Source organism: Cyprinodon variegatus, unplaced genomic scaffold, assembly GCF_000732505.1.
Source record: "Cyprinodon variegatus isolate N-32 unplaced genomic scaffold, C_variegatus-1.0 Scaffold21, whole genome shotgun sequence".
Lineage (NCBI taxonomy): Eukaryota > Metazoa > Chordata > Actinopteri > Cyprinodontiformes > Cyprinodontidae > Cyprinodon > Cyprinodon variegatus.
Window position 1 is genome coordinate 994,534 of NW_015150474.1, and position 24,115 is coordinate 1,018,648.

The following is a 24,115-nucleotide window of genomic DNA, read 5'->3' on the forward strand; positions in this document are numbered from 1 at the left end:
CATTAGAGGCTATGTTTTCTCGTCATTCAAATTTTGCAGCATTTCTTCTTCTCAATGACTCCGAGCTTCAGCTCACAATGTCGGGGTATTGCTCTGAATGCGCCTGGCCAGCTAATGGACGCTCATCACTCATTATACTTTATCCATGGAATTACACTTTCTGCATTCAGAGTCACACAATAGCCTCCTGTACACGCTGGTGTGTGTGCGTGATAATGAGGACGGCGGTCTATTGATCAAACTCGGCCCATTTGGACTTAGAATAAAGAAGCGGTAGTTGAAGAAGAGTGTGATTGAGAGGAGCTGCGGCAAATCAGAAACCAAGATGATTCAGACTCACAAAGATTTAGTCCTAATGATGATAAATAAAATAAATAATGAAGCAAAAAGACTGAAAATGAAAGCACAAGAAACTTGGAGGCAAAGGGAAAATAAGAAGGTAGAAAGGAATGAAAAGAAAAAGAGAGCTGTTGTCTAATCATCTGTTATTGTCACCTTGCGACTCTCCAGGTATTCATATGAGGCATTAGACACTAAGATACTGACAGTCACCCTTGTGTGTGCATGTGTATCCCCCTTTATGCTTTTCCCTATAATCCAGGGTGTAAATGGAGTCTTTGAGAGCAGAGAATGAGGCCATTACCAAGTATCACTTTAATAAAGAGCAAATTACTCTCTCTCCTTCTTTCCCTCTCTCCCTCTATTTATCTCATGCGCCCTCCCCCGTTCGTTTTTTTCTTTTTTTCCTTTTTTCTAAGAGTAAAAAGAACGAGGTGTCATTATCAGTCCACTCCAAGCTTCACTGCCCAACTCTTAGTTTTTATATCAGCCATTCAGAGGTTGAGGGTCGCTCATTGGCACAGTTTCAACCACCTCTTGATAAGTTATTCTGCCTGAAAAGCTGTTGTTTTTCTTAAAAATTACAACCCATATATTTTATCTTTTAAAACCTAAAACATCTCCAACTTTGGTCAGTTAGACTTATCCCTACAAACCATTATATAGACAGTTTTTTTTAAATTCTTCCTCTTTCTTACAGACTTTTTTTTTTTTTTTAATTAGTTGACCATGTTGTGCTTATTAAGAACTTTAAAAATTATTTTTGAGTGCCTTGTAGAAATTGACAGTACTTCAATCTAAATATATTTTGCAAGATTATTTCAGAAGTGGTAATAAAATGTTAAGTATATTTTAATATACATTTTTCTTCTGTGCATATTAAGCATTAGTCACCAACTGACGTTCCAGATTTATTTAGTTTTATTCGTTTTTTTTTTTCTTTTTTTTTACATTTATTTCTAAAAGTTTTTTATTAGATGAGTTTTATAAACATGGTAAATCAATTTTCTTTTCCAGACATTTGTTGTGGCCATTTTTGCCAGTATTTTTTGGGCTTTTATTTACACTTTATTAATATTAAAATGTTATCGCGTTAACTGAAATTAAGAAATATCTGTTGATATAAGTTTTAGCCATATCATCCAGCCTGACTTGCAGGATCTCATTCATGCTTTTACATGTTAATTTGGGTTCTGGTTATCACATTTTGTAGATATTGTTCTTTTAGTCATTATTAGTTTTATATTTTTCTGCAGCGCATAACACGCATAACACGCTCGCTTCTGTCAGTGAGCCCCAGGGCAGCTGTGGCTACAATGTAGCTTGCCACCATCAGTGTGTGAGTGTGTGCGTGAATGGGTGAATGAATGTAGTGTAAAGCGCTTTGGTCAAGTCTCCTAACTTGAATAAAGGCGCTATATAAGTACATGCCATTTACCATTTAATAACACAAGCTGAAATTCTTTATAATGAGAATACGACAGTAAACAGATTTATTTTAAAACTTTGTAACATATCTGTACCAGGAGGAAAAAGGGTGTGAAAGGTGCTGAATATACAATTGCGTTTTATATAGAGGTTTTTAATTAAACCATGGTCTGCAAACCTGGGGTTGGGTGTATGTAGATAAATACACAAACGTAGAAGGTGCCCTTTTCTGAACAAAGATTTGTTTTCACACTCCATTCAGGCTTTAATTATACGTAAACACAGACTTGGATCAATTTAAGTCAAGATAAAGGATAATGATGTATTAACTGGAAGCACTAAATTGGTTGAAAGGCTGAGTCTAGCCACAGCGTTTGCGTCTTATAACTTGTGCAACTGTATCTTACAGGAGTAACTTTCATTTGTTGAGGAAGAACGAGAAGTTACTGAGGGAGCTGAAGAATCTAGACTCACGGCAGTGGTGAGCAGCACTCATCTTTCACTGAGAAACTGCCGGAGAATTTAAACCCACTTGTTGTTCATGCTTATGATTCTCTCATTGTCTTCCAGCCGGGAGACTCATAAGATTGCAGTATTTTACGTGGCTGAAGGTCAAGAGGATAAACACTCCATACTCACAAACACAGCTGGCAGCCAGGCTTATGAAGACTTTGTTTCAGGACTTGGCTGGGAGGTAAAAAAGAAAGCTCTACTAATACACTGTATGTTTTTAGGGACTAATTTCGTCCTAAATCCAAAAACTAGGTGACTGATTTAATCCAACAGGAGTGTTTTTTGTTTGTTTGTTTTTAAAGTTTACTGTGAAAAACACAGATTGGTATTGTACTGTAAGGTGTTCTAGAAACTTAAAAGTGATTCTGATTTCCATAAATAGAAGCCTTATTATGCATGTTGTGTTATGCATTAGGTGGACCTCACCACTCACTGTGGCTTCATGGGAGGCCTTCAGAGAAACCGCAGCACTGGCCTGACGACGCCTTACTACGCCACGTCCACTACTGAAGTTATCTATCATGTGTCCACTCGCATGCCGCATGACCAGGACCAGAACTTGACAAAAAAGGTGAAAACTTGACACTAATGCAATCGCTTGTCTTCACAACAGATTTAGCATGTGCAGCCATTTTTCTGTACGGCATAACTGAAACAGACTACAGCTAATATAGGGACACAAACATGCCCATTAAGTCAAGCAGATAGAAGCAGTAATTTTAACTGTTTTTGTGGGATGCTGCAGATCTTCTGTCTTAGCCACAAACAAAGCAGGAGGTAGAAACTGCAGCACTCTAACTCATTAAGGTTCTTGCATGATTATTTAAGGAATGATGGTAGCCATGTTCTTGTTTTCAGATGGATTTGGGTAACTCAATTCAATGTGCTTCAAGTAAATAGCATCATTAGTCCCTTTTCCATTGCTACTCAAAAGCCGAGGGGCTTTGGAAGCCTGGGTAGTGTCTCCGTACACCTTTACCCAGGTGAATTGTACATTCCAGCGGCCGTGCTCTTGCCACACAGCTACAGATACAAAACAACACACACAGTATTGAATATTATGTCAGACCAATACAAAAGTTACCTCTTCTCTGATTCCTATGGCTCCATCACAGGCAGAATGGGCTCAAAAGAATAAGAAATTAGATTTGGATGCCTAAGTGTCCTTTCAGCTTCTTCTTCCATTTTACCATATTTCTTAAGTGTTTTATGGCATAGCTGGTATTGTCAAATGATTCAACTGGTAGCTACAGAGCCAAACAACACTGTGATGTCACAGCAACATGGCGGCGCCCTTGCCAAAAAATTTTAAACAACTCTACGTTTTTCCTTTATACATTTATTTTTTTCATTGTAATTTGTTGGTAGTAAGACACAATCTAGTAACTTAAGTTAGCTTTGTCGACCATTTCACTTCTGCTTTAACGAAACGTTTTCATTGATTGAACGATTTACTTTATTGATCTAACAGTTGAGGAATCAGCTCAAATAGTCAAAAGAGAAGAAGAATGTGCCAACGGAAGAAAAAGGTGCAATGGATATATAAAGTATATGGAGTATGTCCACATATGACAGCTTCTTTTTTTTTTTTTTTTATAGCAGGATAATTATGGAGGGTTATTGCACAGAATGTTTATATGGGTATTTACATAGATGGATATTTATATATATATATAGTTATTGCACTGGGTGTCAAATATAGAGAAACAGGTTGTATGTTTAATACTAGCTTAAAATTAGCATATTTTCATGATGCTGTTGGACTGCTTTTTGCAAAAAAAATATTACCCTCCTTTTCAAAGATTATAAAAACAGACCTCAATGTGTTTTATTTTGATTTTATGTAATAGACCTGCATAGTGGTTATTATGTTATCATTGCGGGTAGTAAAATAATATAAAACAAATTTTTTGTTAAGAGTAAAAAGTGTTGCAAATGCATTTTTTTCTGTTAGCTAATTATATAAGGCAGGCTACCTGTGTGCAATATATCTCAAACAGTGCACGTTTGAATCCATACTTTGAAAAGGTAAAGAAAATTGTACACCAATAACCTTTAACTAAACATCACCGTCCACCTAAACTGCCTAGTTAGGAAACGGAAGCATTAATCAGTAAAGCAGTCAAGATCCCCAAGGGAGAATCTGTTCAAAGGGCAAGTTTCAACAATGCAATCTGAAAATATAGTATTTAGGGAATGGGAGGGAGTAGAAAACCATTGTGGAAAAAAGCTTTAAGCTTTAGATTCAAGCCATGCAGGCGGCACAAGGTGATGGAAGGATTGATACGGTTGAATACAGGTAGACCTCATGTCCTTATGTTACACTTATAAGGATGAGGCCAAGCTTAAATATTGAGAGAATTCATATTTGCTGCTATGCACTGTAAAATGGGCTGTCTTATAGAGTACTCCTCTCTTATTTTTGCCGGCAATCATGTCTGTATTCGTTGTGAGGCTTGTAGAAGTGCCTAGGCAGGCAGGTTTTATTGTGTCTATATCTGCGTTTGTGTGTAATCACACCTGTCACCCCCCAGGCTCTGGTTGCTCTCCACATGGCCATAATGTCCTTTTAATCAGATCATACTTCCTGCTTCTCGGCCTATCACATCGCTTCAGGCTCCTGATTGGATTAGCAGCGTCTGGCGCGACACCATCCGTCTCACTGATCAGCTGATGGTCCCATCAAACATGCATAGTCACATACACACACCTGCACACACTCTCATGCAGGCTTTAAACCTGTTTAACACGCATCCATTGATGTTGGGGGGGGTTTTATTAACCACATTCTCACTGTGACTATAAATTTGTATTAGTGTTGCAGGGAGACACGTATACGACAGAACATATTAGGGTTATACGTAAAAACGCACACAGACAGCGTTTGGCAAACGTGTCCACAAACGGAGTAATTGGACACACAAACCAACATTAGCCCTGGCAAGCGTTTATCTTCCATCCGCCTGTGATATTCCCACAAACACAATCATTTTCGGACCTCACGAGGCTCCTGTCCAGGTTTCCCTCTTTGTGGGCCGTGTTGGGCTTATCGCAACACAACTGCAAGAGTAAATGGATTAAATGAGCATTGCACCAACTGATGTGACGTTGTTGTGAACTTTATGGGAACGAGATAAAATAGCCCTTAAACTGCCCTGACATCAAAAAATATCTAATAGTTTATGATTTTTCATATATATATATATATATATATATATATATATATGTGTGTGTGTGTGTGTGTGTGTGCGTGTGTGTTTCTTTTATTTACCTTTGTTTTCCTTTTGTTTTTGTGTTATTGTCCTTCTGATGACCAAAGCAGTCCATACTAGGTTGTGTTGAATGCCTTTAAATAATCAAAACATGCTGATTTGATTACGTGACCCAAAAAAGCATTAAAACAAAATCTAAACAGTTGGATGACAACTTTTTAGTTTTTTATTCTTTCAATCTAATAAATACAACTCTAATCACATTACGTAAATAAACAAAACATAAACAAGGAACAGTACTAGTATTTTTTTTTCTTGTATCGCATTGGCCGAACATTGTTGTGTTTGCGGAATAATAAGCACATTTAGCAGCCATGCCCTTAGATCACATGGAGCACATGCATTGCCACTCCTCGATTTACTAGGTATTGTTAATGTTTTTTTGTTTTGTTTTTTGTTATCACTTTTTGTTCAAATTGAGATTTGGCTAACACTTGTTATCAATTTAGGAAGAAAACACAATATCAGCTTCAAAAACTAGCCATAATAATAATCTATATCAGAATAGAAAACCTTTTTATAGTCAGTCACTAAACAGCACTTTATTTTTTTTGAACTCTTGGCTCTTTTAAACATACAAGACTGTCTTCTGCTTTGGAATGAAACTTGGAAAAAAAAAAGGAAGCTTCATTTATAAGAACAAATATGGAAATGAAGTATAAATGCTTTAAAGGAAATGGCCTCATTATTTCTCTCGGGGTCAAAGTCTAGACAACATCATTCTGATGGTGTTGAAGAAACCTGAAAAGTAAAGAGTGTAAGGTGTGTGTTTGTGTGCGTGTGTGTTAGCAGACATCAAGGTTAATGACGGTGCTGTCACCAGCTCTGACTGGAACCTGCTCACAGCGTCACATATGATCCCATCCGTCTTCCAGCCTGTGCTCCATCTTCCCAGGGCTTCATTTTGTCTTGTCGACGACTTTCCATCTTCCAACAGTCACTCCATCATTCTCAGGGCCACCTATACCATGCACATGAACCTGAAATAAATTAAAAAAAAACCTTGGCTTTTTGATGGATATAAGCTATCCCATTTATTTGTGAAACATTCTCTATGCATGCGTTTTCATTGTGACCAATGATTTCGCATAGTATTCTTCTGTTTTGTTTGGATTATTAATTCCCCTTCACTCTGCTGCTCCTTCCCATCTATCTTCATCTCCCTCCTAACGCTCCAGCTTCGACACCTGGGCAACGACGAAGTCCACATCATTTGGTCAGAACATTCCAGAGACTACCGGCGAGGGATCATCCCGACTGAATTTGGGGACGTGTTGATTGTCATCTACCCAATGAAGAACCATATGTATTCCATTCAAATCCTCAAGAAGCCAGAGGTAAACATGATCAAAGCAATCAATGTTGGTCTTTTCTCGGCGTTCTTGGATTGCTCAAAAGACTGTAGGTCATATCAACCTATCCTTGAAATCCGGTGATAATAATTAGCGTCCCATTGTTCTAATCAGGAAGAACTAGACATGCAACCTTTTGCTGAGCTGTAATTGTTGAAGAAAAAAATCATTGCCCAATCAGAGTAATTGAGAAAGGGTTCTGCGGATATTACCTCTGTTGTGTTAAAGCTGCAGGAACATTTCTAAGCCCTGACAGGCTTCTATGGGTTAATTATTGAAAGTCCAAATTCATTTGGACCAAAGGAGCTGGGGGCCCAGAGAAAAAAATAGCCTCTGAGACACACCATCTTTAAAGTACTAAATACTTTCAGAATTTTGTTTTATTTGGTAGATGCCTCTCAAAACTACACAGATGGATTGTTATAAGCAGACTTCTATTAACCAACTCCCTTATAAGTTTGATTTCTAGGGAACTATTTGAGTTATTAAGAAGTGGAAGGCAGTGGGAATTGTAACTCACTTCCAATATAAGCACTACTTTTATACGTTTGGTTCGATAGAAATTTGCAGGTAAAATACTCTGCAGGCTATAGATACCTTTTGATATGTTTCACATCTTTGTACATTACAACCAGACCTCTGGATTTGATTTAGGTTTTGATTAAATGGCCAAATTATGACTTGACTATAAAGCAAAAGAAAGTAGCAAAATAGATTTCTAACTTGCATAAAAATCTCTAGAAAGTGTCTTTGGTTTTTTTTTTTTCTCACCTTTTACTTTAGAACCACAGCATAAAATCCACCACAATTGGTTGAAAACTGAATTCCAACAGCCTTAGCCAGACTCCTTCAGATATGCTAAAAACAAACTCTATAGAAGATCCTTCCTTTTCTCAGCTTTCACCATCTATGTGATTCTTTAATTCTTTCACAAGTCAGCGTGTCCTATTCAAAGTCTAAATCTAAATCCCACTTAGAATCCATGCAAAGCCAATAGAGGTAAAACAGCGATCCTCAACCCTGGTCTTCAGGACCAACTGTCCTGAACATTTTTGCTGTCTTTGCTCAAACAAACTAAAATCAAATACTTGCTGTACCTTCTCAGTATTCATCAAGGGCTAAAGATCCTGTTATCCTCCTACTTGATATAGTCAGATATGAGGATGCAGGAAAACCTTTAAAACACTCAGGTCAGTTGGTACTGAGGAGCAGGAATTGGAACCCCTGCCTTTAACAACTATTTATAGCAAAAAGTTTTTCTACAAATTATGCATTAAAAGAGACTATATACACGCCACACTTAAAAATCAAAATTTTCTTTTCTCCATTAAAAAGGTGCACTGCTTTGTGTTTTTCTGTCATAAAAATCTCAGCAACATACAACAAAGGTTGAGGTTGTAATGTTTCACAATGTAAAAAAGTTGCAAGGAGTGTAAATGTATTTGCATTTAAATTATACTTACATTGATTATTAGATATTTAAATGGTAGCAAAGCCTGGATGTCAAAATAGATTTCTATTTATTGAGATAAAACTATTGAATTCGTTAATGTTCTGTTGTAGCGCTGTATTCTATATTTCTTGCTTTACATTGTAAAGATCATAAGACTTTTAAAGTTGATTAGGAGTTAGACTGTAAATGTGCAGGGCTTTCATGCTTGAATTGATGTTTTTTTCCCCCTTAGATTACACAGATATGCTTTCATCTGGTTAATGTATCAGCCTAAAACCCACAGACATTAATGCCGCAGCACTGATCGCATAACTCTATTTCAAACAAGAGCAAACACAATAAAAAGCATTCTTTTTTTCTGTATGACATGGATACCACAGCACTAATGACATAATCATATTCTCCTTCATTCATTCTGCAAGCAAAAATATTGAATTATCCTGAATCCAAGAAGAAGTAAGATAAGATATGGCTTCTGTTGTTGTCCTGAAAGCACATATATTCAGCCACAGCGGGGCTTGGCTTTGAGACCTGGTCCTCAAACAAACCCAATAAAAGCTTGACGTTATTCTCTTTGGTGGATTCCACAAGCAAAGGATTGAATTAAATCAGAAAAGCCATTGCCTGAATCAAATATCGTATCATTATAAAAATCTGTTGTCAGTCATTATTTGCCTGGTAGCCTGCAGATTGTATTCTATTTCATAACATTTGGGTGGTTTTGTCTTTTTAGTTTTTCTTCCTTTCCCTGTTTTTGTTGACGTATGTTCTTGTCTTCAGGTGCCGTTCTTTGGGCCGCTGTTTGATGGTGCCATAGTTGACATGAAGATTTTATCCACCATGGTCAGAGCTACAGCTATCAATGCAAGTCGAGCTCTCAAATCCCTCATTCCTCTCTACCAGAACTTGTATCCTTTGAAAAACACTCAATCATTAAAAATTGAAAAGCCAAAGGTAGGTCTCTGAGACTGAGATTTCCTCTAAGCACCGCTAGGTTTCAGCAGGGGGCTGTAGTTGTATAGATTTGATTCTCAGTCATTTCAGATTTTCTCCCATGAGTGTGATATTCCACTTCAAATACGATCTTCGTTTTGATTTCAGCTCCACAGATATTGGAAAGAAAAATACTATTTAGTTGTCCCAGTTAAAACGCAAGGCTTCTGTGAGCCTGATGTAGTTTTTCCACTGTTAGTGTAACCAATAGTCAATAAAAACTTCACACTGTTTAGATTCTAAGCTCCAGTTTTAACTTGGTTTGTTCACTGCTTATATCTACTGTATTTTCAGACTCTTAGCTTGTCATTCTGGCAAAATCTGCATTCAGCCAAGTGCTCAGTTCTCAAGGAAACCATATTTTGGGAGAAAGATTTTGCGGAATATATGCTTACTCTGATAACCATTAAATGGAGAAAAGATGAGTTGCCGTGTCAAGAGGAGGTTTTTAAAATTATGAAATCATAGAACAATTTATGTTCAGTTACTAAAAAAAAAAAAAAAAAGTTTAAAAACTTCCTTTTACACTTTGCGTTGTGAGTGAAAATGTTGTTTGATTCTTTGCTTGAGGAGTAGAAGTTGAGGATCGATGTCCAGTGGGGTTTGGTTCTGTGATAGAGCTCTATTGAGTCTGCTGTTTTTTTTGTTTTTTTTTTATTGTTGTGCACAGGAAGGTTAGGCTGGTCTGTGTGGTGCTGCGTGTCTCTGAGTGTGAAGGAGGAAGAGGGAAACGGCCGAGTGCGTGTACAGTTTGCCTGATCTGATGTGATGGTAGCTCGGTTTGAAGAAGCCAGAAGTCGATACTTATTGATGAATGTCCTCTGTAGCTCAGTTTCTAAATGAGAGGCTTCGCTCTGCACTCTCAAAGACAGACATGCACACACATACACCTCCACACATCTGGCCATGTTTTGCACATACTGATAATTACACTCACAATGTTCGAAACACTTCTGAGGTGAAATAATGTATCCAATAAGCGCGTCCGCAGCTAGCTGTTTCAATGGATGTACTTTCAAAAACTCTCCCTGTGTTTATATGGTTAAAAGCTCCTTTTAACTGCAGTTCCAGCAATTTAATCTCAGCAAAATGCTCCCCATGTGTCTTCCTGTCCATCTCCATGACAACGTTTGATAACTTTTTAAACTAAAATGTTAAGTTGTTTGAGTTCTGCTTAAAATTTACAACCAGGCAAGCATTACAATGATATAACCAGAAAATGTTCCCTGTCGACTTTCAGTGGAGTTTATATGAATATTTTTTCTCTTTTAGTAGTTTACTTTTAATAATTGATTCAGTAAATCAACTATAAATCGATTCATAATCAATTTGAAATGTGAAATTATTATTGATTAATCATATAGAACTAGTTGTTCCTGTTTAATTTGATAAGTGATTTACATTCTTAGAAATAATAAAATATCAGACGAGAGTTAAAATATATAAGACATTTTAGCCTTCTAAAAATATGTGTCTGGGCTCCTCTTCCATTAATCAGTGTATCAATGTGGTTTGGTATGGAGGTTATCAGCCTCCAGCGCTGCTGAGATTTTCAGGAAGCCCTAGTTGCTCTAACAGCTTATCTTCGTTGTTGGATCTCTTGTATTCCTCTCGAAATAACTGCATTGATTTTCTATGGGGTTGGCTAGCTAGTCAATCACAGCTATGCCATGGTGATTAAACCAGGTATTGGTATTTTTGACAGTGTGAACAGGTGTTAAGCAGTCTGCCAAAAAAAGAAATCAGGATTTAGGTTTAGCTTGTCAGAATGAGGAAGCATGAAGGTCTTTAAAATGTCTTGGTGGACCGATGCACTGAGTTTGGAGCTGATGAAACACAGCGGACTACGCCAGCAGTTGGACTTGCTGATAAATCGACTCTACATGACTTTAAGAAGGTTTGATTTTATGTCCGGACCTTGATTTGTCAGCGAGATATTCTTGTAGATAAAAAGCAGACTTTTAACCACAAGCAGTAATGCCTTTTCTGACCTCGCCTCTAGTTCAGAAGAGGTTTAAAATATTTATAGAGAAGGTTGAACCCAACATCCTCAATATTTCAGACTCTAGCCACAATAATCCTTTTTCCTTCTAAACCTTTTTTCCACCACACTCCTTCCAACTTTCCATTAAAGTAGTTGCATTCAGCACTCTGGGACTGGAGTGTTTAACTCTTATTGAGGAGGGAGGCGATGTTTGTGAAGTCAGCCATCGTCTCCATGACTGAGGCCTTTGGCAAACAGGCTTATATTGGATTGTTGCATACAAGCCAGAATTAGATGCATTTCTTTCATCTTTTTCCAGTGTACATTTTAAAGTATTGCATCAGAAGAGCTTAAGAGAAATGTCAAAGTTCAACAAAAAAAAAATGTAATTCACAAACAAGTTTTTATGCTCACTTAAGTTGGTTTTTGGCTTTCTTAAAAAGGTTCATGTTCAAAATGGGAGATGAAAACATTTTGATTCAGCTCTGATGTAGCAAACTTTTACTTGCATGACTGATCAGCTGTTTCTGCTGTCGGTCTGATGTTCCTATTATGCACATAAACATGGCTGTAAGCAACATTGCTATTACTAGCTGACATGTTAGACATTAGAACAGCTTGTAACACATTCATTAAAACTTTTCTCCATTACTGATGTGTGGTCAGTACTAGATTGCAGCCTCTACTTCCTGTTTATTACAGCGTTGCATGACGATGTAATGTGGACGATAATGTGTGACGACATTGCTCTTTGTGGCGACTAAAGAGACACTTTTCATGTTACTTCTCTACCCTTTTCTCCCATTTCACTTTGGTCATTTCCTCCTTATTCTTTCTGTCTTGTTTTACTTTTCTTTGTTTTTCTAAATGAACTCATTCGACTAAGGATTGGGTAGTTTAAAATAATCGTTTTCCAGTTCAATTCCACCTTTGTTTGCATATTTAACTTCTGTTTTCTTTTTGCTTGTGTGACTCTCTTTCACTCTGCAGACATTTGTGCACCTTTGTGTTTTTTTGTCTTAGATCGGATTTACAGCCTGCGTGCTTACATGTGTACGTCTGTCTGCATGTGTCTTGTATTCCTGAGTGTTTGTGTGCGAGTTGGTGAGAGTCCCAGTGTGTATTGATCGGTGGTAAGCAGCAGGTCGATGTCTCTGACAGGCTGAATTACAGTAATCAGTCATTATTGACTCCCCATGTCTCTGCTACGCTCACTGCTCTCCTCTCACCACTTGTCGGCTTCTTTTTGTTTCTTTTTATTCCTCGACCCCCTGAAACTCTTTCTGCTTTTACATCCCTTCTTATCCATCCCAACATTCCTCTTCTTTTTTTTTTATGTTTTTCAGGCCTGTACCAACTCCTGTCTTTATCTCTCTTCCATCATTTGCTTTTTTACAAATTTCAGATTTTATTTTATTTAATTTTTTCCCTCAGCTCATTTCTTCTTTTATTCATGCATCTGTAACTACATTCTCTAAGTTGAGGGAAAGTTGTCATGATGTAAGTCGTATCAAATCAGATTCATTCTGTGGTAACTGGACACGAGCAGGTTTTAGTCTAACTCAGACACTTTTATCTAGTCTTTTTATTTCACTAAGTCATCTAGCAAATCCTTGCAGTAATAGTAATTTGCATTGATAGGTGTACATAGATTTTAATTGAAAATAGAGGTCGTATGCAGACACCTCTAAATTGACCCTTCACCTGGAGCTGTTTGTTTTGAATGACTTTAGAAACTTCAATTCCTGCTCTTGGCGTTCCAGTTTTTAAACAAAGTAGCGTTTCCACAACCTTCCCAGGTTTTTTTTTCCAAAGCTATTTCTTTGACAGCAGGTCTAAAAGATTATTATCAAGACAAATTAATGAATCTCTCATTTAGTCTGAAAAATAATCGTTTTCAATCTATTAAAAATAAATGCAGCCTCATCCATGAGATGGTTAAATATTACTGTAGTGAAGCATCTTTATGATGTTTATCTGGAGATGTTGTATGCAAAAGTGGTAAAATCAATGTAACTCTGCCTGTGATTTCACATTTCCTGAGGTCTGCTCATGATTGGCTGACTACTTCCTCAAAAGCACTTTTTCAGTCAGTCCCACCCATTCAATTCTTCAGCCTTCCTTCTATTCATCTTTCCCCGTTTGTTCATCTATCTGTTACTCCATCCTTTACCTCCATTCCTCTATTCATCCTATCATCTGGCGAGTCATCCATCAGGATTTCAAATTTCACCATCAGAGAAATATATAGAAATTGTTTTTTGCCAAGTATCTTTATTCTTAGAAATTAGACAACAATCATAATGTTGAATTCTGACGTAAAAGATCTGTAGAAACTTATGTTGAATATGTTAATATTAAAGGTATAGTGGAGAATGTTCTTTTTCAGGGTGGATCATCAAAATGAGTGGTCCTCCTAATTGTCAATCATTCTGGTGATATGTTTACGTAAGGCTGTCCTACCTGCTCGTCCCAATTTAATTCACCAATGGTGAGTCTGACATAGAAAAATTGTTATTCTTCTTTTGTAAAGTAAGGTTGTATGAGCAATGCAAACAGCAACTTTTAAATAGAGTGTGCATGAGGAGAAATGGGCTTGTGCATCCTCTCACACGCGTTTAATAGGTTTTCCCTCTGGGGAGCGAATACAGGGTTGTGCATGTGCAATTATTTTTTTAAAATTCGTGACAATCTTCCACTATACCTTTAAGACATATTAACAGTCAAAAATACTAAAACCAATGTACTAATTCTAAGTGGTGGGTTTGTGTTATGTTCCAATTCTTCAAACATTTCCATTAGAACTAGTAAAACTGCTGTGCCTTTAAAAAAAAAAAAAATAATACATATCTTTTCTTCAGTTTTCATTAACCAATGCCATATTTGATAACCTGCTGTGTCAAAAATGGTGTAGGGAACCAGAGATTTTCTTAAAGCTACTTCCTTTCTCTTTCATTTGTTGGTCATTTATCTTTCTGTATCAAACACTTGTTATCTGGGTCTAATTTTGTGGGGATAAAATTTATCTGGGCAGATTTTATGGGGATGGAGGGTGTAAAGTTCAGTATGCTACTGTATCAGGACTGGGTTAGTTAACTATTAAGTGACACTAGTGTACCTAGTGACTTTGTGGAGATAAGGATTTTATTGCCCCCACAGATCAAACCAGATCTGCCAAAGTTAAAATGTGAAGTTTAGAGGTTTACAGAAAAATGTGACTTCACCAAATCCTGAAGCTTTAAATGGAGTCCGTTCCACAAGATCAAAATTATCAGTTGATAATTAGCATGTAAATTAAGAAATTAAGATACTTGTTTTCGCCTTGTTTTATGAATAGAGTTTGTACCTGTTTTAAGTTTTGATGCTGAGCTTTTGGGGTTTGAATAATCAGTAACATGGCACCAAGACCTGAAAGTTGGACATTGTTCACATGAGGAGAAAAAAAACAAACCCATGAAGTGATACATAAAGATGTGTCCGCTTCATTGTGCTGCTCTATGACAAAGAGGGATCCTATTGAGGAGTTCCCACAGAGAATGAATAGAGAGACGAAGGGCAGGTTGGCGGGGCAAAGTATGTCAGTGATAACTGCCATTTTTTCCCTCCTCTTTCCCTCTTCCTGTCTGCCCCTTTCCCTCCCTCTCTGTCTCTTGGCCCTAGGGGCAGTCCATCTGCCTTTTCTCTGTCTCTGATCTTTCATTCACCATGACTAGAGCCATCCAAAAGCACTCGGAGTGCCAGGCTGCTGGAGCAGCTGTGTACGAGCAGGGCTCTATCTCACAATATCAGCTCGTTGCAGGAAGAAGGTCCAGTCCAAAACTCCCCACATGAAAATACATCCCTCACCAGGTCTAAGGAACTTTCTCTGCCCTTCGATAACTTGTATAAACACAGAAGCAGACTTCTGCTCAGTGTACTCAGAATACCACCATCTCTGCATTCCTTTGATTAGAACAGATGAAGGTAAGGAGCTGCCTGCTGGGTGATAGATTAGTTTCATGTCTTCAACCTAGTACCGGATATAATTTGATTCTGCTCTGTTCGACTTAATGCCACAGTGCAGCTAAAGGTGCCGCTTGGTAAGAATATTCATAGACATGTTTAAGATGAAACCGAAAATTGCTAATTACAAATTTATTCAAAAAAATCAAAGAACTAGTATTTTTATGTTCATTATAGAATACCAAATGCACCCTTTTTATTTTAAACATGCAACCACCAAAAACAACATCAATGTCATTATAATGTTAAATATATATCTCTGTCCAATAGTATTAAATACCATAGTCATATTTCATAGCAATAATACATGTTTAAACATCACATTAAAATGTTATGCTTACTGTGATGTAAGTCTGTTTTTATTTATTTTTTATCCATTTTATTGCTATTTTATTTTATATTGTTTTGCTTTTTATCCTTTAGTAGCTGTTCAACACTCAATTTGAAAGAGCTATTTCAAAAAAGCTCAATACACTAAAATCTAGCAACTTTTCACAGATTGCAAAGAAGTGATTTTCTGACCATTTAGAGAATGTTTAATATTCAAAGGCTGCCCTCTTATAGAATTAAACATGTTATCACCTCATACATATGGGAGATCTGAGTCTTTTTATCTGTTATAAAACAGATCCGTCCTACAAAACTCTGCAAATGATGGGTTTACAATTGATGTTTATATTCTTTTGACGAAAGATGATCAAGAAAAACATGATTTTAAAGGTAAACATATGTATGTTGTCTACAAACATAACAGATGTTGCATCCCTTATTATAAAAACAGTATGTTTTTCCCATTAATGAGTCCCACCTTTTGAAATTTAGGCATTGTGATCCTATAAAAGGAACTGAAGCAGTGGTCTGTTTTTTTCTGTTATAGTTGAAATTTGAATGGGAAAAAAAAGACATTTGTTTAATTAGTATATCATAGAATTAGTGTTAGTTGTCGTCCACTACTTAGTAACATCTCTATATCCTACAATATTAAAGGTAAGTGTAGAAGTAAGCTCTTTTGAAGATTTAAATCTATATTATCTAAAGAGTAATAATAATGCATAGTGATGAATGTATACATTTTTTTGGTTTAAGTGAATATTTTCTGTTTAAATTCAGTTTTCTGAGCAAAACTTCTGCTTTGAGTCAAACTTGAGGTTTTATAATACAGACATTAGTTTGTGCTTTTGAAGATGCATACAGCGTCTCTGGCTGTCCTCCATCTGCTTCTGGGTGATTGTGGTTCTGGGAAACAATGTTGGAGAGATGCTAAGCTGCTGCACAAATACAGAGCCACAAGCAAACACACTCCCCCAGCAAGTGTGGATGTATGCTTGAATATACATCACCTATCCACTAATACTCCTGCACATGATGCTGTTTGGGGGTATGTTTCACTCTCAGGATAATGGTTTGTGTTTTTGAGTTTAGAGACCCCCCCTCAGTAGTAGTTGATTGGCAGAGATAGCTGCGCTGAGGCTGGGGTCAGCATATGGCTCAGTATGATAGCAATGCTGTGTTTGTGTGTGACAGCGTGTGTGTGGCTGCCTTTTCCTCTCTTTCACACACTGTTCCCTGTGAAATGATGGCAGCTCTGGGCATGTAGCGCTATTATCCCCCATATTCACACACACACGAATGGCAGCCAAACGCTAGCGGCCTGCTTGGCTTCTCTTTGACAGCTCACACAATAGAGCTTATTGTCCAAGGGAGGCTACAATTTGCTGTGTGTGACGAGGAGCGTGTGTATAACTCATTGTTGGTAGAAAGGTGAGGGTAGAACCCAGAAAATAAAACCTGAAGACATGTTCTTATTGCTGATAATGAAACTTGTTCTTTTTATCCATAACCTTCCCCAGATTGTACTGTAACCTTCAGAGACCTGAAAACATCTTTCTGTAAAGTAGGAAGAATATGGGCTGTTACCTCCATCTTGATTTATTAGACAGGCTTTTATTGCAAATTAACACATCATCTTTATACATTTATATTGGGCTCTGATTGGGGGGGTAAACTACTTCCTGTGAGCTAGATAGAGGAAATTAAAAGGAAGTGATGAGGTGAAAGGGGTATTGGGTAATCTCTTCTCCTCAAGGGGAGAGGTGTCTGTTTATAGAGACGCCAGTCTGATTACAGTCATACACTGGTGTTAAAATGTTACTGTTAATCTCTAAATATTAGGTTTGTTTTTTCATTCAACAATGAATTCAGATCATTAAAAAAAATGTTTCTTGTGCCATGAATGCTAATGTACATGTAACTTCAGAGATGTATGTGGGATGTCTAAAAATAATTATGTAAATAATCATCCATCAGTCTTTTTTTTTTAATCAACCTAATTTTTATCCCATTCACATTTAACACTTCTTTCCTGTGTTTCTTTCCTATGTTCCTACCTTCCCTCCCTCCCCAGTCAACGATCCCTCCTTCTAGACCTTTGTCATAAACTCATTAGTCTTAGTATGTATGTCCCATACCTTCACCCTCCTCTCCATCTGACCATTTCTTCATCCATCCTTTATTTTTACTCCAACTCATTCCATTCATCCGCCATGCCAGCAAACCGCACCTCAGCTTATTCCCTCCTTCATCAAATTAATATTTTCACCCAAACTCAGCCTTATTGTTTTTGATTAATAATCTGACATCTTAATTCATTCTGATAAAATTTCTTCATATCATGTTTATGCTCTTAATCCTGAGATAGAAGTTTCCTGTCTTAAAAGAGGGACTGGTGTCAGTCTGTGTTTATGGCTGTCACCAAGAGCTGTGCAGACACATGCGTTGTTGCCATCAGTGGCTGGATCACACCTTGTTGGAGCAGACCCCCCTCTGACTGGTAAACAAGTTAATCTGTGGCGTTGTGTGTGCGTTTGTGCGCCAATGCGCTTTGTGGCTCGGTGTGTGAATGTAAGCATTTTGTGTGACAAGGTGTTTAAGATTCAAGAAGGGATCTGGTAGATGACAGAGGCCGAGAAGTGCAGCACAGCAAACTGTTTTGTCATGAGCTCTAATAGCCATCCTGATTTTTGGACTTGTAGAGTAAGAAACTGCAGTGAACGCAGGAGAGTTTTTTTTTTTACCAAAAAAAAAGGGTTATCTATAATTATAAATAGCTGTTACTGAGCTGTTAAGGTGACTTGTAAAAGAAGATATGGCCAAGGAAGTTAAGATGGAAAGAAGCCAGCCAGGTGCTGCTAATTAAATTAAATTAATTGACTGATCATTATTGGGTGCGAGCAGCTTTTTATAAAAGATGTTAAATAGGGGTACAGATGTCACTTGTGACTACAGTTGTGTGTTTTACACAGTGTCAAATTCGAAAGACACCAGAGATGACGCAACTGTTACTGCCCATCAATGTACAATTAGAAGAGATTATTCTAAAGGGGAAGAAAGCAAAACAGCTGGCATTCTTCTCAGGATATGATCTGTGGGACTTAATTTATTAGCAATTTAAAATTACTCCATTTGACAGACAGATTTATGGAAGGAATAGTAGCTATATCATGTATATATGAGCTATAAGTATCTTTATAGTAATGCTGATTGGTAATAAGAAGGTTTAAATCAACCTTACAATCGAAGCAACTAAAGAGAGAGCTAAAAAAATAGAGTTGGGAAATTATCTGCAGTATTCATCAGCTGATTAAACATTTAAGGCCAGAACTGCACAAGTCTAAATCTATTTTTTGGGATAGGGGCCTGCCTTCACATGGTTATTGAGACAAAAAGGCTTTTTTTCTTCCCAGGGTTTGATGCTGTAAGACTGTTGGGTGGTTAAAGGTCCTAAAATATCGTCATGGGTTCAGGCCAAATAAATCTTTCTAAATAAAATGAAACAGACAGATCCTTCCTCCATGTTAGAATTTATCAAAAGACTTATTAAACAGGACAATAATTGCAAGTAAAAAGCTTCAATAAAAAAAATGTAAAAAAAAAAAAAAACTTTCGAATGCCAGATTTTCCTAAGTGGCTACAAACCTTCCAAAGGAGCGTCAAAGATGTGAGATTCGGTTGTGCCAAGAAAAAAACTTTACCCGGACAGTTGTCTTAGCTCTCATCGACCATGACAAGAACATCCCAATGGAAAGACTTATACTTCCACTAGCGCAATGTCATTAAATAAAGCAAGGATCCTTCAGGTGTTGCGCCGTCAGTATTTTCTCCTTCATGCGGAAAAGTTGTGGTTGACTTCACGACAGAATGGCTTGTTTGTGCAGCAGTGACTTGATCTTAAAACTCGACAAACCTTCAGTTTCAAGTCAGTGTATAGAGCCAATTCACCACACGTCACCTCAAGGTAGCCTCGTGAGACCATCCTGATCTCGCGAGCTTTCAAGATTTCACTCGCTAATCAGTCTGGAGACTCTCCATTGAAGAAAATTTGGAGCCCTTCACCAAACGAACGTCCAATCAGCGTTGGCTTTGAGGCAGGTTGAGGTGTGACGCAACGAGAAGCGCGACAGTTCAGTCTAAAGAACATGGCGGCTTCAGCCGATGAAACTAGCGTTAGCTTGGCTATCAAGCAAGTTTTATCGGAATTACAGAGTATTTCTTCACTGAAAGAAGAGCAAAACACTGCTCTGGAGGCTTTTCTAAGAGGAAAAGATGTTTTTCTCTTCTCCCGACTGGTTTCGGCAAGAGTTTGATCTATCAATTGGCTACTTTTCGTCGTCGCTCTGTTACGTCATATGCTTCGTTGAGCTGATTGGTTTATTTGGCCCGTCTATCACCAACATAGGCCAATCAGCTAACCAGTATTTTCGCCCCTTCCCAAAATTACTTCTACGGAAGGTTTCAAGATGGATATGCAGAGCAAATCCATCTGGCGAAGTCAGGTTAACCTCAAGGCACTTTACAGAGGCAATTTAACCAGCTCATACAGTCAGATTTGTTCCAAGAGTTCTATCTAAGGAAAACCAGCTGATTGCATAGAGGCATTGACTCGACAGCAATCCCTAAAACCACGCATGCATGTGGTGACAGTAGAGAGGAAAACTTTCCTTTTAAACAGGAAGAAACCTCCAAGCAGGGAAAAGGTTCAGTATGAGTGTCCATCTGCTTAGGCCGACTGGAACTTTGCAACGTTTCTGACTTGTGTACCACCTTCACGTTCCCCCTGAATTTAATCCTAATTAATAATTAAATACACAGACAAATGGTGGTGCATAGCCCAATATGACAGTGGCTACACTAATCTATTTCCCCCTCTACTACACTGTTAGTATTTAAATAACAGCAACACTAACATTGTCCACCAGCTGTCAAACAGTGGTAGAAGAATGTTGATTTGGGTCTCTTTTCTACCAACGGTACTTGGACACCTTTAAAGTTTCTTAATGGATTCAAAACTCTTCTGTATTTCAGAGTATTTTTTTTATCAAATGTTAATCCAATAATTACAGGCAGGCCCAAACAAGGTTATGAAAAAGATAAACCCAGCTCCAAATCTAGAATGATAAGGCTGAAATAAAAAAAATGACGATGTTTCAACAACCGTTTTAAAATCCAGACCTCTACAGGGTTTTAATGCTTTGCATTCAAAGATTTACATCTGTTTTTGTACTAAATATATAATCCAATTCAGGCTTTACTTCATGTCAGCTTTTATTTTAGTGTTATCAGCATAAATATTGTTTTGTACATATGAAAAAGGAAATGCATATCAGCGAGGAATATTGTCTAACTGCCTGCAGATAGAATAGGATTCGACTCCTTAATATGAGAATTGTTATTATAGCCCTGGTGACAGTTTGATGCACTTAAGCTGTGTGTTTGTGAACTTAAGTGCGTATGAATTGTAATTGCACTGGCAGCTTTAGGGCTCCCTGGTGGTGGCAGGGAGGAGGGCGAGCATCTAAACGTATGCTCTAACACACACACATGTCAGAAGGTGAAATAGTCGGACAGCAAGGGGCCAATTAATGTATCACATCTGTGTTTTTCTCGTCTGCTTCTTCTTCTGCACCAGGTTAAAGAGCAGATGAATAGGGAGGGGGTGGCAAATGCAATTGTGGGCTTGTGTGTGTCTCTTTCATGCCTAACGTCCGCCAACAATAAGCAGTGCATTAGACCAACTTATCTCTGTCCTCATCGTTGGCGAATGTGTGCACACGGACACACACACTGGTAATGAAATCACAAAGCCTCCATATCATTGCTATCACAGAAAGATATAAACCCATTAGCTTGTTCCTTTGGGCACAGACACACACACATACAAGCACAGGTTTATCATTACACGCTGCAAAGCTTTTCCAATTGTATTATCCCTCTGATGTCCTTCCCTCTGTTGTCTGTTCCAGTGCTTGGGGTGGAGAGGACAGATAGTGTGTGTGTGTATTTAGGGAGATGCTGACAGAGATTATGTGTTTCTGAAAGAAGGGGTATCTTATAGACCAGTTTTAGAGGATTTCCTTGTCCCAACTTTGTGCATCTCAAGAATAGAAAATTATAAAGTCGTCTTTGTAGCGTTTGTCAAAAAAGAGAGGATGTTGTGCTTGATGGATATAAGCAGCAGCAGCTTCGCAGGGTGACGATCTCTGAGAACTTTTAGCATTAATTTGCTTTGAAAGGGCTTTTGGCTCATTTTAAAACACTAATTACCATAAACCATTCTCACTGTAAAAGTCCCTGTCTTTTTTTTTTTTTTTTTTTAATGAATCCCAGTTATTAAGTTATTTATAAAATAAATAAATGTTTAGAGATTAAAGAATAGGCTCTCTTTTTGTTTTGTTTGTATTTCTGTATTTATTTGATGGAAAAAAATACCTTGATCTTAATAGTTTACTATGTAATGGGGGGGGTCTTTTGAACCTAATATTCAACGATATAACAAAAAGAATTAATACATAAAACACCTCTAAATTAATGAAACAGTGAACAACATGTACTAGCTTTTGTAAATGACCCGCTTCTTGCGGTCAAAGAGCTGCAAAAGAAAGCAGGCTAAAACCCTGAAACTTATCAACCATCTGTTTAATTTGAGGTTCTGAGAGAAACATTCTTTTTTGAAACCCTAATTTTGAGGAACACTTGGAGGAAAGGGATTAGGGAAGGAAATGACAAGGACTTGAGTTATTGGAAGCTGTTGGTGCATCCAACAAACGGGGCCAAAGCTTCGGGAATAGAACAGCGTCGGATGTGCCTACTTGAATAAAATGTGGCTGTTTGCTTCATCGTTTCCAACTTGACATTCCTTCTCTGGAAGGATGGAGAGATGGCTGCTTTGGTTCCCACAGCAGATCCCTCTGCGCTTCTGTGACTCTAAGGAAAAAAACTAAGCAGATCTCTCGTGGTACTGTTTTGGGGTTTTTTTCGAGGGGGGTTTTGGGATATCTATTTTATAAAACAATACATTACATTTTTACATAGATGCGTGTTTTTTATATGCTTAAGAGTTAATAGTAGCCAAATATTTTCATTTAAGGACAGGATTTGCTTTTCTTATTGAAAGCTATACTTGGTTTTCATCTTTAGACATTTAGGGATCATATTCATCACAGCCCATGGGGCTGCTGGTTACTGGAGTAAGTCCAGCAAGAGTAGCCTAAAGAAAAAGCTGGTTAGCTTTGAGCTGCTAACACCCTCTGTGATTGATGGTCAGCCATGTTGATTCTGCTGTGTAATGAAGCTATTTGTCATGGCTCATTTTTCAAGACATACCAAATAGATTTTAAACACCTTGCCATTACAGTAATATGAATAAATGTGAATTAGTTTCTCTTTGGGTCTGTGAATGTAATCATAATGTTCATAGAAATATTTAAAGGAATGAAATCAGCAAGGCATTGATCAAAATTCAGCAGTTCTGATTAAAAAAATATGTGGGCATGTCTATGGGTTAGAAGTAGGGATGTCCCGATCAGCATTTTAGGCCTCCGATCCCGATAAGGTCTTTTAACCTCAAATCCGATTTCGAGTCCCGATATTTTGCCTTTAGTAATGACATTTATGAAACTGAAATATATATTTATTTTTTATAAGAATAATCATTTGTCCATTGTATTTCTTATTGTATTTTATTTAAATCTCAACTGAAAGAACAACCTGATCATATCCACAGTTTTTTCTGGAATGGCCATAAAATCCAAAGTGTGTCCAAATTTTGGTCCTGCACCAAGTTGCATCTTTAAAATGAGAGATTTCCTCACCTCAAGTTTACAATTCTCTGCAGAGAGGCTCTAATATAATGACTCTAAATGAGAAACACTGGACTTTTTTGTAACTGATTTGATAAAAGTTGTCATGTTTTAAATGTTTAAAGTAAACTCCTCACATTTGGCTTCATATTGAACAAATGTAAAAACACAGATTCTCCATATAAACATTGCCATACACACACACGTCCCAGCAGTGGTCCCAGCTCCTAATGTGCTAACAAGCTCTCTTCCCCTCACCTCCTCCAGCCGCCCTCCGTCTCAAGCGATCACAGGAGTCGAACTCCGTCACAATGAGCTGCGCGGCGGGAGGGGGAGCACCATGGATGGCATGAACACTTCTCTCTCTTCTTTCTTTTCAGCCACGCACGAGAAAATGAGTTTCTGACTCGACACAAAAGAGCTTCTTTATCCACCCCCTCTCCTCTCTGCTCTCCTTTTCTCCCTTTTTCCTGTCTTTCTCCCCTCATAATTTGCCTTTCTCTCTGCTACTCCCTCTGAAAGAGATATTTTTCAGATAATGACTTTATAAGAGGAGCCATCTGAAATTCAATTACAGAAGATTTCATAGTAGCGACCGCCATTTGGGTAGAGGGAAGTAGGGATGGATGGATGGAAGCAGAGAT

The 24,115-nt window shown here is 37.7% G+C and overlaps 1 protein-coding gene across 8 annotated transcripts in view; it reads left to right on the forward strand.

Moving 5' to 3' along the window:
• Window positions 1-24,115, forward strand: part of ralgapa1 (Ral GTPase activating protein, alpha subunit 1 (catalytic)) — an 80,631-nt gene that overhangs the window by 46,187 nt on the left and 10,329 nt on the right. For 7 of the 8 annotated variants that reach the window (XM_015390313.1, XM_015390321.1, XM_015390339.1 and 4 more), the window contains 5 exons: window positions 2,177-2,248; window positions 2,338-2,461; window positions 2,696-2,851; window positions 6,731-6,889; window positions 9,138-9,265. In XM_015390313.1, the coding sequence (XP_015245799.1) occupies window positions 2,177-2,248; window positions 2,338-2,461; window positions 2,696-2,851; window positions 6,731-6,889; window positions 9,138-9,265 (639 nt within the window). Of the gene's footprint in view, window positions 1-2,176; window positions 2,249-2,337; window positions 2,462-2,695; window positions 2,852-6,728; window positions 6,890-9,137; window positions 9,266-24,115 lie in introns of all 8 variants that reach the window. The other variant, XR_001481689.1, reaches the window with a different exon arrangement.